Here is a 15,327-nt window from a genome sequence, read left to right as displayed (position 1 = left end):
CCCAGAACTGGACAGCATACTCTAGGTGAGGCCAGACCAGAGTCTTATAGAGGGGGAGAATTATCGTTTTATCTCTGGAGTTAATCCCTTTTTTAATGCCAATATTCTGTTTGCTTTGTTAGCAGCAGCTTGGCATTGCTGAGCCTATCATCTACTAGGACCCCCAGGTCCTTTTCCATCCTAGATTCCCGCAAGAGGTTCTCCCCCCAGTGTATAGATTGCATATATATTTTTACCACCCAAATGCATTATTTTACATTTTTCTACATTAAACCTCATTTGCCATGTAGTTGCACCCACAATAATTTGTTCAGATCATTTTGCAAGGTTTCCACATCCTGCGGAGAAGTTATTGCCCTGCTTAGTTTAGTATCATCCGCAAATACAGAGATTGAACTGTTTACCCCATCCTCCAGGTCATTTATGTACAAATTAAACAGGATTGGTCCCAGCACAGAACCCTGGGGGACCCCACTACCCACCCCTGACCATTCCGAGTACTCCCCATTTATCCCCACCCCCTGAACTCGCCCTTGTAGCCAGTATTCAATCCATGTACTCACCCTATGGTGCATGCCAACGGACGTTACTTTGTACAGTGAACGTTTATGGGGAACTGTGTCAATGAAATTATATAATTTCATTGCGAGTTTGTTTTTTCCAATAACAAATCTTATCCTCATCTTATTGTATTTCTGTCTGCTACTTCATTCCTCTGCTGTCAGTATGAATCATTTCTGACAAGTGTTCCTCTGTGAAAGGGGGGGGGGGTCCCTTCCTTCCAATCAGCTCCCAGAGCTCTCCTTACTGAACTCTGCACAGTGTAAAATTTTCACCTCCCTGCCCCTTTTTTTTGGCAGCTAAGACAAGCTTTATAAATTCTGGACTTTGAATGGATGTGGAGAAGAGAAGACTGCAGATAATCAGGTACAACTGAGGCCAGTCACTTCACCGGGTATATGTGAGGGTATACAATCACTGTAATGCAGTACTTTTTTTCCAGTGCGCACCACTGCAGTTCAGTGGCATGAACCAGCCAGGTAGGAGACAAGGAATTTTGGCCTGGAATAGTCTTGCCGCACGTGGTGTGACTGTACCCTAAGTAATTACAAAAAACTGAGGGTTCGATATCACTTTAGTGAATCAATAAGCACAATGCTGACTTTGAGAGCTTACTATATACCGGATGGATACGTTACCTGCGACGTAACGCCAAAATTCACAAAATGCTGAAGAACCTCCTTGTCGTGATGCGCCAAAACATTCTCAACCATGCCAAGGATGTTGATTGGTGGATTAGGAAAGTACTCGAACCAATGCTGACACCAGTTAGCTGCAGAGGAACATGACACAGATTACCATAGGCTAGGTGGCTAGGCCAATGCATGTCCCTCCAGATGCTGGGAGGACAATCCCTTCATACTGATCCTTGTAGTTTCCGGACAACTGGAAGGACACTGCTGGCTTTATGATCAGAAGAACAAGTCTGAATGCTACACACGCTCACAATAGAACATCCTTCCATAAAAAAAAAGCAAAAAAACAATGTATTTTCACACAACTTACTTATGACAGTAGCCACAACTTCAAAACAGATGAGCTGATTGTTCTGAAAAAGCTTGACAAATGGGAAGGCCATCAGAGGTAAGTATTTCGTCTCTCCAAATATCGCAGACCAGTGAGCCAAGGCTGAAAGTGTCCTGGTGAGCAAATGAAATCACAGAAACTTGTTTGGGAATAAAAAATACAAAATACATTGCGGCCACATGTGCATATTTCTCTGTGTGTTCTTTAACCCTTTCACTGCCTAAACATTTTTTCCCATATTTATCCACACATTAAAATTAACATTTTAGGCCTGGAGATTAGTTAAATCCCTACACATTAAAGAAACAGGACTTTTCTGGCACTTTTTGTAAAAAATCAATTTTTTTCTAGAAAATTACTTAGAACCCCTGTAATAATATGCCCACACCATTGTGACTATATGCTTTGCCATTTCAACTATGAAAGAATGTTTAGAAAATGCTTGCACAAGCAATATATATATATATATATATATATATATATATATATATATATATATATATATATATATATATATATATATATATATATATATAATTGTGGGTTGCGAACACTGTTTACATATCTGTTCACTTCTATGCACGAGCAGAGGAATGGAGGCACATATATATATATATATATATATATATATATATTATAATTTTTTGTTTGTTTTTTATTTTTTTACCTTGTCCCTTTATTTATTTATTTTTTTTTTCTTCTTGATAACTTTTATTCCTATCACAAGGAATGTAAACATCTCTTGTGATAGAAATAAGTGATGACAGGGAAAAAACCCACCATACCCAGTCTCAGAAGGCTGTGGGGGGAAAGGAATAGGGGGTCGAAGGTCCTCGTAGATAGCCGCATCGATCTGAGCAGAAATGGGAACGGGTATCTGTCAAAACCAGGTACCCCCACCCCCTCAAAAAAGGGCCAAATGTGGCAGTGGAAGGTGCAAACAGAGCTTCTCCTTTTGGGTAAAGATCTGCTTTAAGGAGCACCTTGGATTTCTAAGCAGCGATAGTTGAGATGTGCCAGGCTTAAGTTTCTTCCTAACTTGCAGAGAGAAAATAAATACAGTGCAGTGTCAGGGTTGAGCAAAGCCTGCTTACCTTTGTAACACTCTCAGGAGCTTCCTGCTCTTAATGGGGTATTCCTGGTGAAGTTGGAGGTACTGGGGATGCGTGCCTTTGTCAGTAAGGCTGCTGAAAGCTGCATGGTTCTCTGGCAGCTGGAGCAGTGAGCGCCAAATAAACATCCTAAGGAGAATTAATTAAGGAGAATTAATAGTTTAACTTTAGATGGAGTACACTCACACTACACACCTCTTCAAAACAGAGTCTATAAAACACAGACACATCCCTGGCAGTTCTTAATTTGCAACACCACATGCTGAATCTGGAGCCGACTTGTAATGCCGCGTACACACGATCAGATTGTCTGTCGTACTTGGGTTTCAGCGGACAATACGTTCATCAGTATGCTAGTCCGGCGGACTAAGAATGACGCATGCTCAGAAGCAAGTACGAAAAAGGAAGCTATTGGCTACTGGCTATTGAACTTCCTTTTTCTAGTCCCGTCGTACGTGCTGTACGTCATCGCGCTAGCAAACGCCGGACTTTCTGTGTGTCCGTGTGTGGCCAAGTCCGTTCGGTAGAAAGTCCGCCAGACTATCCGCCGGATTGTTTGCCGTACTAAGTAAGACACTTATTTGATTTTGATACACGCCGGACAATTCACTCGTGTGTACGCGGCCTAAGTAACCTAAGGATGGATACTTTTTCTTCCCCCTTTTTCTTTCTTGAGTCAACTATCAAACTACATTGGTATATGTTTTTTGTAGATAGGCACCTTGCATCTGCTTCTGGCTTGATTTAAAAATGTAACGCATGCGTTAAGCTTTTTTAGATGCATTATAATCATGCATTTATAGAGTAGATTATCTTCTGCCATCAATAATGATTTTAATATATATTTTATGATATGGATTGTCAAGCCAGCTCACAACTATTATACTTTATATTGCAATGTGTTATTCATGACATCTGCGTGTGTCTATATATATATATATATATATATATATATATATATATATATATATATAAACACGACTGCTCATACTTGGATTGTTACTGCCCTTTGCACAGGTAAACAGCCAAGGGGGAGGATAAAAATTATGATGAGCTTGGTGGGCTCCTTAGCCCACTGCGAGCAACCAGGACCCTTATTGGACTCCTGTTTTATGCTAGGAAGGCGCTGCTTCTAAAATGGAAACAACCAGAAGTGCCCTCTCTAAATATATATAAATCACTGGTCCACTCGGCAGTACCACTCTACAAAGCAACTTACCTAGCCAGGTGTTGTCCAGCCAAGTTTGATAAAATTTGGCACATTTGGATAGAATCAGATACAACCAATGCCACACAATAATGTCCAGATTCCCTCGTTAGACAGTACTGACAGGCCGATATATATAGATAGGGCAGCTAGGTCACTATTGCCCTTCCGAGTTAGTTTTGTAGAACTTGTTCTCCCACAGTGGAACTCCTAGAGTTAGATGTTTAAAGCCGAGTTCCACCCAAAAATGGAATTTCCGCTTTAAGGGACGTGACCCCGACATGCCACATTTGGCATGTAATTTTTTTTGGGGGGTGGGGTCCGGTAACCTCTTTTCAGAGGGTTCCAGCTCCCACTATCCGGCGCACCGCAGCACAGGAAGGAAGATGACCTCTCCCCCCTCCCTCTCAGCCCGGCCAGTCGCGGCACAGCTCACGCAGTGGGTGCCCGGCTGTAAAGCCACAGCCGGGGCGCCCACACTTACAATGCCGGCACTGCAGAGAGGAGGGGGAGACAAGCGGGGCTTCGCTCTCCTACATAGCTGGACCCTGGGACAGGCAAGTGTCCGATTATTAAAAGTCAGCAGCTGCAGTATTTGTAGCTGCTGACTTAATTTTTTTTTTTTTTTTTTTTTAGCAGAACTCCGCTTTAAGTTAAATTTATCCTCATCTTAACTTTCTCCTACCATTCAAAGGACACAAGCAGTTTAGGTTTGTTGTTGTTTTATTTATTAAGATATATGACCTTTCTGGTTGGTTTTTGATGTTTGAGGCGGGGTATACCCAGAGGCTCTATATTGTAACCATCTACTTCAAAAATTGGGATGAGGGTTTGTTTTGTTGTTGAAAATTGACTTAATCATTAACAGTGAGGCCAGGCATACATGAATCAAAATGTGCCCGGTTCAGCAGGGTACAGCTGTAAATTTTGATCCATGAGAGTCTAGTGTTTGAATCTACTGATCAACTTCTGTTCACACCTCCTGTTGGTATTTTTTCGCTCGATCATCGCTGCAGTCAATAGACTACTGCGGTAAGCTGTGTATTCTGATGGCAGGATAGTCTCCGCGTTGTCAGAATACAATGACTCAGCGGGAAGGAAATGGGGTCAGTTTTTTTTTTTTTTTGTTGAACCAGCGGGTTGAATGGGGGGGGGGGGGGGGGGGGGGGACTGACCCAATTTCCTCCATTTACACTCAATGTGTATGGGGGGATCCTCCCTGCTGAGTCATTGTATTCTGACAGCGGGGAGACTTTAGGGCCAGCTTTAAGGATACAAATTTTAGCAATCATTAGGAAGGTATCACTTATTTGTAGACTAAAAAAGTTCACCTTTTTATTCACAAACTACAATTAAAACAAATGAATGTGCTACATTTTACCTGTATTTCGTTGGATACTCTCCAAAGCCCTTCAATAGCGCTAAAAGGCGCTGCTTGTTCAATCCAGTTGGCAACACATTCTGTAATAAGCACAAAGATCAAATGCTTTAAATCAGTGGTCTCCAAACGGCAGCCCGGGGGGGGCGGACGCGGTCTTTTGCTTGCCTATATCCGGCCCTTGAAGCACTTTTCCTCTCACTGATACGAGACACTATTCTGCCAACAGACAACTATGGGGCACCATTTCTCCTACTGACACCAACAATGGGGCACTATTCCTCCCCCAATACCAAAATGTGGCAATGTTTACTCCGACTGGCCACAGTCCGGCCCCCTAAAATCTGAAGGACAATAAACTGGCCCTTTGTTTAGAAAGGTTTGGAGAACCCTGCTTTAAATAACTGATATTTCAGAAAATCAGCTCACTAGAATCTAAAAAGGGAAGTAAACCCACCAATTAAAGCGGTTGTATACTGTTTTTTTTTTTTACTTTTACCTACAGGTAAGCCTATAATAAGGCTTACCTGTAGGTAAAAAAAAAAAAAATATATATATCTCCTAAACCTGTATGGTTTATTAGATATTACCCTCGCAATGAGTAGCTGACTGCAGTGGCGCATACGCACAGGGGATTCTCTGCTGGAAGCCTGGCAGACGCCGGACCCTGCCAGAAAGAAATCTCCCACGTGGATGCACGGGGGTGACAATATCGTGGCTCAGCCGCGATACCCGAAATCCACGCCGAGGGAACATGTCAGCTCCCTCGGCGTGGATCGTCGGAGTCTCATTCTAAGGTAAGTATTTCATAATGAGCTAGTATGCGGTGCATACTAGCTCATTATGCCTTTTCTCTTGCAGGTCAGAAAAAAAAAATAATAATAATAATAATTTCAGTGGGTTTACTCCCGCTTTAACCACTGCTTTCAGGGCAAGGATAGTTTTAAATTTAAAGAACCGCTATGATCACATTCAAAAGCAACGACTAGTAACCCATTTTAATGTCATAACAGAGCTACTAGTGAGATTGTCTGGTCCAAAACAAATGCTTTGAATTTCTTTTGTACTAAAGTTGCCATGTTAGATTATTCCCAAACTATTTAGAGACAGCCAGGGGTTTGCTTCGCCCTCTCTATTTCTCCCGTTTACCGGTATCACTATGAGTGAAACTAAATCCCCAAATTTTGAGTTGTCGCCAGAACAGGAATAGAAGGGAAATCTTCCAATTCGAGTGACGCGGAGGCTTCCCTTACATTAGACGGATTACCACTCACTTCCTGTTGGTTATAGAACAGGAAGCAAAAGGAGAATCTGCTAAATGGGACATAGATGGAAAAAAAAAAAAACACAACAGGGGTTATAACCCTCCCATACTCCATTCAAAATAATAAATAAAAAAAACAAAAGGTTTTGCCTTTGGTTCTACTTTTGGATAGCATGACCAGCACATGCAGAGTCTGGGCTGTCAAACCAAATTAGCATTCCTGATGCAGAGAGTGCACACAGCGTTTTCTTGACAAATTGTATTGGTTTTCATAAAATTGCATTATATATACAGTATATATATCACACACACACATACAATACAATATTATCCACGCATATGTGTACATCAAGCATATCTGGATACATAAAAAAACTAACAGCAAGGCCAGGGTCGGGACAAGGGTTGGGACAGCAGTGTTAATTTGGTCAACAAAATTATTTTCGTCAACCAAATTAACTCTAGTTTAGTTTAATAAAATACAACCAAAATCACAACAGTTCAGATGACTAAAATACGATGAATACTAAAATGCCATTTTAGTCAAAAGACTAGGACTCAAACTAAATCGAAATTTGACGTCAAAATTAACAGAGCAGTATGCATGCATTAACAGTGGGGGGAGGGGGGACAGTTCTGCATCCTTGCCCCGGGTGCTAGATGAACCTGTCCCAGTACTGCTAGAGGCTTCCCCTTTCCCTCCTAAGAGGAGCAGCAACGTGCAAGGACCAGGCTCCTTCATAGCACTCAGAAAAAACAGCAAGGGCTTGATCAGCTAATATACAAGAGGGAGGAGACCAATGGGATAGGTCATTGGACTTATGCAACCATTCCTCCATGCTACCATGTCAGCTGAAAGAACACGGATGGCGTCTACAATATGCATGTTCCACCACAATACTTACCTATACTATGGACCAGTACCAGCACCTCCTATACCACAGAAAACCCTACAAGAGGACATTTTTTATAAAGTGTTCATTTACAACAAACCTCTTTATTACTGTCATTATCATCCCCATCTGGGCGCAGAATTCGTGTCTTCACGATTTCTTCCTTCGACTTCCATGGGCGACATATCCGGCTAGATGAAACTTTAACTTTCCCACTGCTGGCTTTAGACTTTTCCACCGTGGAGTCCTTGTCTTTACTTAAATCAACCACTTTTACAAGTGGTGGCGGAGGCTGCAAAAAAAAAAAAAAAAGGTTATTCTCACTACTTAGAAATACAGACTTCTGATATTAAGCACTGTACAAAAATAACATACAAGAATTAAACACATTTTTTATTTTTTTTAAAAGAGAAAAAACAGCGACTTTTAGCTTTTGGGCTGTATCATAGAGGTTAATGATTGCCTAAGATTTCGGTGGGCTTCTAAAAGCATTAAAGCAGAGTTCCACCCTATTTTGCAGCCATAAACGAGAGGGGGGGTTTGGGACTTTAGACGAGGCACAAAAAGAACCCGGATGTAGAAAAGTAATTTATTTAACCAATATGGACATGACATAATGCAGCCAAAATAGGTATTGCAGTAAAGGTTGTAGTTACATAAACTCGGATACAACAAAGGGCAATAGAAAGATATGTGGTACCGATGCCGACATTGCTCCATGTACAAAACATGTATAAAACATTAACATGGAGTGAATATCTTCACAGATATAGTCATTAGGGTATGCATCTTTGTAAGCTCTATGCGTTTCAGGGGATAAGTACCACCTCATCAGGTGCTGATGCATATGACAGTTCTGTAGAAAGAATGATATAGAACATTGGATATAAAATAACAAAAATAACAGAAAAGGTCAAGGGGAAAGGAGCAAAAAACGGAGGGCCATAGGAGGGGAAATATTAATCTCCCTAATCACTTGAGGACTCGACATGTCACAGCAAAATACTGAGAGGCCAAGGAGTATCACAAATGTCTCCACCGGGAGCTGAGGCGGGAAGGGCCCCCAGGACAGAGAAAAACCCACAACTCCCCACCAGGACAAGGAAGTTCATGTTATCATGGCTGGTGATGTCTAATATAGACTCCAATGTGTCTGAAAAATATAACTAAAGTAAATACATGATAGATAACCATGTATGTGTTGATAGGAAGTGAATAGTGACAACCACTTGGAAACAGGTAGTGAAGGAAAGTGGTGGGTGTTTACTAGCCATAGGGTGAGCAACAAAGCTAAGTGCAGAGAGATTGGAGAGGTGTAGGAGATAAGAATGCGTATAACCTCCCAGAATGACTGTGAGAAAGTAACAGTGTGGAGACAAAATATTTATAGCACCATGGAATGTGAGAAAAGTACCTGCGTGATTCAAATACAAGAGTGTAGAGAGCTGTGACCACCCACAGCCAGCAACCACCAACTGAGAGAGCCAATCCAAGCAGGGATATTTGTAGGCATCTGATCCGCCCTGTGGTCCACCCACCAACGTCACTCAAGCATGGGACAATTGGAGGAGCACTTCTGCCCGAGCAGCAACCGCCGACCACAATGGCATATGAAGGCACCTCCCAAACCAGCCGCAAGGTGATAAACACAAGCCAAAACTGCGGCGCAAGGGAATAGTGTCACACGGTCGGCCTGGTGTGTGGAGCCAATGTGCAATGGGACCAGCCCACCCCTTCCCCGCGCCGTGACAGCAAGAGGAGGAAGGGGAGGGAGCACTCAGAGCGCATAGCAGCTCTCGGACCATTGAAGCACAAGGACAGCCCAAGGCCAATCAGAAACGCTAGAAGAATGCAGCCAGGGCCGCGTTTGTTCCCCATGTAAATTTTTGGATATTGCAATTTTTTTTTTTTTTTTTTTTTTAAGTACCTTTCTCTGTAAGAAATCTCTCCACTTCTGTCCTACCTTGCCGTGGCGAGGTACGCCATTTCCTTTCTCCCATTGGATTCTGGGATATCAACGTTGTCCTTCCTGGTTCCATGATTGACAGATTGCCATAACAAATGGGGCGGGAACTTCCTCCAACGCCACCATTGCAATGACAACCTACAATATACATAGTGCGCCGTGATTAGTTCCCACTGCATATGTGCGAGACCGGTCTGTGCATGCTGAGTAGCCAGCTGCATTTAATCCCGGAGCAAATTCCTAGCAAGCTTCAGATATCTTACATGAACCAGGGGGTGCTTTAAGTAATGCTGGACCGCCTCACGACGATATACGTCGGAAGAAGGGCTCATGCAGGCAGAATCACGTATCTGTATGTTGTCATTTAAGAGGTGGCCAGCGGACGCGCGCCCGCGGCAAGCTCCATGAGTCAGGTCGCAGGTCCCGCCATCTCGATTGCCGCAGAGATACCCGCGATCACCTCACAGGGAGGAAGAATGGGGAGATGCTAATGTAAACAAGCATCTCCCTGTTCTGCCTAGTGACAGTGTCACTGATCTCTGCTCCCTGAGATCGGAGCAGAGATCAGTGACGTGACTTGTCACACACAGCCACGGCCCCCACAGCTAGGAACACACCCCAGGAAACACTTAACCCCTACACTGCCACCTAGTGGTTAACCCCGTCACTGCCAGTGTCATTTACACAGGAATCAGTGCATTTGTATAGCACTGATTGCTGTATAAATGAAAATGGTCCCAAAAATGTGTCAAAAATATCCGTTGTGTCCGCCATAATGTCGCAGTCACAATAAATGATGATCTCTGCCATTTCAAAAATAATAAAAATGATTAATAAAAATGTCATAAAACTATCCCCTATTTGTAAACGCTATAACATTTGTGCAAACCAATCAATATATTGCAATTTTTTTTACCAAAAATACATAGAATATGTATCTGTCTAAGCTGACGAAAACTTTTTTTTTATATATTTTTGGGGGATATTTATTATAGCAAAATGTAAAAAAATAATGCTTTTTTTCAAAATTGTCCCTCTGTTTTTGTTTATAGCGCAAAAAATAAAAACTGCAGAGGTGATCAAATACCACCAAAATAAAGCTCTATTTGTGGGAAAAAAAAAGGTAGTCAATTTTGTTTGGGAGACACGTTGCACGACCGCGCAATTGTCAGTTAAAGCGATGCAGTGCTGAATTGCAAAAGGTGCTCTGATCAGGAAGGGGGTAATATCTTCCGGGGCTGAAGTTCTTAAAAAAAAAAAAAAAAAAAAAAAAAGGATTACAAATATATAGTATGCCGATTTAGAGTATAGTTGCAGGGACAATCGCGGGGGTGATTTTTTTTAAAAACAAATTACAAGATGACTGGAGCTCCACTTTAAGACTTTACAAGCATTAACATCTGATTTAATCACTGAGTATGCAGCTTCCTTATCTTTTAATCCTTTCCTATGCTATAGTTCAAGCTGGATCCATGACCACTGCCCCAGATAACAATTATAGATCTGTGGTGATCAAGATATATAATTCTTTTCTGTGAGGGCTGGAGGTGAAGATTTCATTCTGGTTGTTTATGATCAGGATTTTGTGTTGTTTTTATAGTATGTTGGTATTGTGTTGGTTATTATTTGGAGTGGTGTTAGAGAATGTGGTGTATTATTTGTATTTGGTAGCTTGCCTGTTATTTTAATCTGTGTTTATTCTATGATGTATTTTAAATTGTATGGATGTTTTATTTGTAGTGTAGTTTTCATTTTGTTATTTGGTGTTAATGGCTGACATTGGTAATTTTGTTACGTTTTTGCTTCTAGTTCAGTCTATTGTTGTGATCTTGTGTTGTCTTTGTTAAGTGTGTCTGTGTCGTAACAATTTCCCTTTGGGATTGATGAAAGTATTCGGAATATGCTGTGGAGATGTCCCAAATTGTATCGTTACTGGGAGGGTGTATTTGATACTTTGAATTCCTTAAATTCTATGCAGGTTTATTTTGATCCAAAAATAGCATTGCCAGGGATTGTATCGGATTATACCCTCCCAGTTGAAATGCATGTGATGTGGATGAGAACTATATATATAGCTCGTAAACTTAGATTACAAAAATGGATATCAAAATACCCGCCAACGGTAGATCAATGGATTAAAGCGATCAATCTTCATTTAAGACAAGAGGAATTTGGGGAATGAGCATAGCAGGAGCTCTAAAAAAAAATTTGCAAAAAAAAACTGGCATTGGTGGCATTTATCTGAGCAGCGAGATGAATATACTAATGAAACAGAGGAAAATCAACAGTGAAATAGAGTTGTATTAATGAGTGATAATAGGATGGAGGATTTGAATTGTAAACCGGGGAGTGCAAATATAGAAATAATAGTGTGTTTTTTTGTTAAAATAAAGTATTTGATTGAAAAAAAAAAAATGTAGGTTTCCCATTTTAGGGGGGCTCTTTTCTCTTGCAGCATCCTATGGAGCCACCCTTGCATGTGAGGACTGGAGTTGTGTCTCCCTATGCTGTGGTCATCAAAATACACACACAGCTCTTTAGCCTAGGATGGAAAGGCACAACCCTGCTCCTCCATCCTCCTTCCCTTCTCCAAGCTAACCAGACTGGCTGAAAACTTTGCTGTGAGCCGTTAATGTTTTCCTGTGAAGACCAGAAGTTCAGAGAAGCAGCACTGAGAGAGCAGGAGCCAGCGGCATTGAAAGCTGTAGGGACACTCTTTTTGCTGGGCTTCTAGTGTGTTACTAAACCCAGGACTCTGCATTCACTATATCTGGTCTCCCACACTACACAGAACATGGCAATGTAATTATTTTTGTAAATTTAAACTGCTAAAAATCTTCTCATCAGCAGTGTATAGTAGTCTTGTTACTTCTATCAGTTTTATTCACCTCTGACTGTCCTATGTGGATGACCCTCTTGTCTGGACAGTGATGATTGGCCCTTTACCTATCACACATACACCCTAAAAAAACAAACAAAAAAAAACAACAAAGGACTCTCCAGCAACACACATCAAACTGAGCATGTGCAGAGTGCCTCCAAGGCTCTGTTCTATCAGAAGATAGATTGGGGACTGTGAAAGAAAGGGGAGGGGGGAAATCAGAGAAGACAGGATTAAACAGCTTTTTTACACAATGTGCAGGATTAACACTTTAGGTTCCACGGTGAGTATAACAAGCATGCATTACTGCAGTGCATATACAGCAGACTGATTTTACTGTTGTGGGTTTAGGAAAACTGAGTAATGTGCTGCCTCCAGGTATATCTGCCTGCAATTTATCTGGTGTTATCTTTACTCCAATTATGAGACTCGCAAACAAGAGTTAAGACAGCACTTTAGAGGAGCCTTCACAAAGCAGTGTAGCTTCCACATATGTTTGCAAATGTGTGTAACTAAAGCCCCGTACCCCGTACTGGTCCAAAAAAAATAAAAAAATTCCAGCCGAAATTTTGCCTGTGTGTATGTCAGTCTGTCCAACAGAAGACGGCCAGCTTCTGTTGGATGTGCATGCTGGAAAGCCAGAAGCCGCCTGACTCCTGATCAGCGCCCTCAGCCAATGGCAGAGAGCGCTGAACAGAGTGCTCTGGCGGGGGTGCCGTTCCCATGTCAGAACACAACAGCCCAGTCAGGGAGATTGTTGCACTAACCTTGCATGGTTAGTACAGCGGCTCCCAACCGGAGCTGTCAGTTTTTTTTGGGTTGGACAAAAAAAATAAAAATAAAATAAAAATCCTTTAGTGTGTACCTGGCTTTACACCTCTGTTATTAATGTCAATTGTTAGACGCTGTCATTTGTTTTGCGTTTTGTTGTTGGTTTAGCTCGTTCATGTGCTGGGAAAACGTTTGTTTTTAGGAAGTGCTTAATCCCCTCACCTTGTTGGAAGGGAGGGTGGATGGGGAAAAGAGGGGTTTTTTGATTAAAGCGGGAGTCTGCCGGGACTCCGTGTTTTTTTTTTTTCCTTTAAAAGCCAGCAGCTACAAATACTGCAGCTGCTGACTTTTAAAATAGTGACACTTACCTGTCCAGCGCGCCCGCGATGTCGGCACCCGAATCCGATTTCTCGATCATCTCTCGGGTGCTGCCGCCGCCATCTTGGGTATGGGAATCAGGAAGTGGAGCCTTTCGGCTTCATTTCCCGGTTCCCTACTGCGCATGCGTGAGTCGCGCTGCGCAATAAGGACGGTCCCTGCTGCCTCTGGGATCTGTGTGTTTCCCAGCAGGCAGCGGGGGACTTTCGGAAAGGGGCGTACCGTATATACTCGAGTATAGGCCGACCCGAATATAAGCCGAGGTCCCCAATTTACCCCCAAAAAACTGGAAAAAATTATTGACTCGTGTATAAGCCGAGGGTGAGACATGCCTGTCCATCCCTGTGTGTCGTCCATCCCTGTGTGTGTCCATGCATCCGTGTGTGTGTGTGTCCATGCATCCGTGTGTGTGTGTGTGTGTCCATGCATCCGTGTGTGTGTGTGTGTGTCCATGCATCCGTGTGTGTGTGTGTCCATCCATCCCTGTGTGTGTGCATGCATCCGTGTGTGTGTGTGTGTGTGTGTGTCCATGCATCCGTGTGTGTCCATCCATCCCTGTGTGTGCATGCATCCGTGTGTGTGTGTGTGTGTGTGTGTGTGTGTGTGTGTGTGTGTGTGTGTGTGTGTGTGTGTGTGTGTGTGTGTGTGTGTCCGTGCAGCCTACCTGTGTCCAGCCTGCCTGTGTCCGTCCAGCCTGTGTCCGTCCAGCCTGTGTCCGTCCCGGCCTGCGTCCCGTCCCGGCCTGCGTCCCGTCCCGGCCTGCGTCCCGTCCCGGCCTGCGTCCCGTCCCGGCCTGCGTCCCGTCCCGGCCTGCGTCCCGGCCTGCGTCCCGTCCCGGCCTGCGTCCCGTCCCGGCCTGCGTCCCGGCCCGTCCCGCAGCTCTTCGTCGGTGGCCATTCTAGGATTCAAAAGCCGCGCCTCCGTCGGTGATAGGCGGAACACTCAATTTCCCACTGACTGCTGGGAAATTGAGTGTTCCGCCTATCGGATGTCCGTGATAGGCGGAACACTCAATTTCCCAGCAGTCAGTGGTCCGCCTATCATGGACGTCCGCTCATCCTCATACTACGGACGAGGATGAGAGGACGTCCGTGATAGGCGGAACACAGACTGCTGGGAAATTCAGTGTTCCGCCTATCACAGGCGAAGGCGGAGACGGAGGCGCGGCCTTTGAATCCTAGAATGGCCGCTGTCTGTCTGCTCGACACGCTGATCGGGCAGACAGACAGCGATGACTCGAGTATAAGCCGAGGGGGGCACTTTCAGCCTCAAAAAAGAGGCTGAAAATCTCGGCTTATACTCGAGTATATACGGTAATCTACGCCCCTTTCCGCAGAGAGCTATCCCGGAAGTGGGTGCAGATACCTGTACTGTACAGGTACCTGCACCCCCCTCCCCCCTGAAAGGTGCCAATTGTGGCGCCGGAGGGGGGGAGGGTTCCAATGAGTGGAAGGTCCACTTTAGGGTGGACCTCCACTTTAAAGATTGAATATAATTTAAAATTATTGTATATGCTTTCTGTAGTATGGAAAATTTAAAAATTAAATAAAGAATTAAAAAAACAAAAAAAACAATCCTCTCACCTTGTTGATTTCCTTGGTCAGAGCCTGAACGCTGTACAAATTCACACTGCCGTTATCCATGACACTGGCGATGTAACGTCCATTTGGGCTAACAGAAGAAGTCACAATGCCGTCATCATGGCCTCCAATGTCAAACACAAGTTTACATGTTTGGATACTGATGAACCTCATTATCCCATCTTGGCTGAGCACACCTAAAACCTGCCAGGAAAAAAAAAGTTACAACCTTCCTGTATACTGGAAAATGTTCAAACAGATATAAATATCACTGGAGGAAATATACAGAGACACTTAGAGCCGTTGCTGT

At 43.2% G+C, this 15,327-nt stretch overlaps 1 protein-coding gene across 1 annotated transcript in view; it reads right to left on the bottom strand.

Annotated features, from left to right (window-relative positions):
- Window positions 1–15,327, bottom strand: part of TBC1D31 (TBC1 domain family member 31) — a 65,536-nt gene that overhangs the window by 30,959 nt on the left and 19,250 nt on the right. The window contains exons 7-12 of the mRNA XM_077493285.1: window positions 15,021–15,221; window positions 7,542–7,733; window positions 5,288–5,367; window positions 2,682–2,828; window positions 1,567–1,700; window positions 1,200–1,333 (exon numbers count right to left, since the gene is read on the bottom strand). Of these exons, the coding sequence (XP_077349411.1) occupies window positions 1,200–1,333; window positions 1,567–1,700; window positions 2,682–2,828; window positions 5,288–5,367; window positions 7,542–7,733; window positions 15,021–15,221 (888 nt within the window). The remainder of the gene's footprint in view (window positions 1–1,199; window positions 1,334–1,566; window positions 1,701–2,681; window positions 2,829–5,287; window positions 5,368–7,541; window positions 7,734–15,020; window positions 15,222–15,327) is intronic.

The sequence above is a fragment of the Lithobates pipiens genome, unplaced genomic scaffold (assembly GCF_037356315.1).
Source record: "Lithobates pipiens isolate NorthernLeopardFrog02 unplaced genomic scaffold, aLitPip1_a1.2 Scaffold_19, whole genome shotgun sequence".
Classification (NCBI taxonomy): domain Eukaryota; kingdom Metazoa; phylum Chordata; class Amphibia; order Anura; family Ranidae; genus Lithobates; species Lithobates pipiens.
Note: the sequence above shows the minus strand (reverse complement) of the source record. Positions and strands in the feature narration are given on the sequence as shown.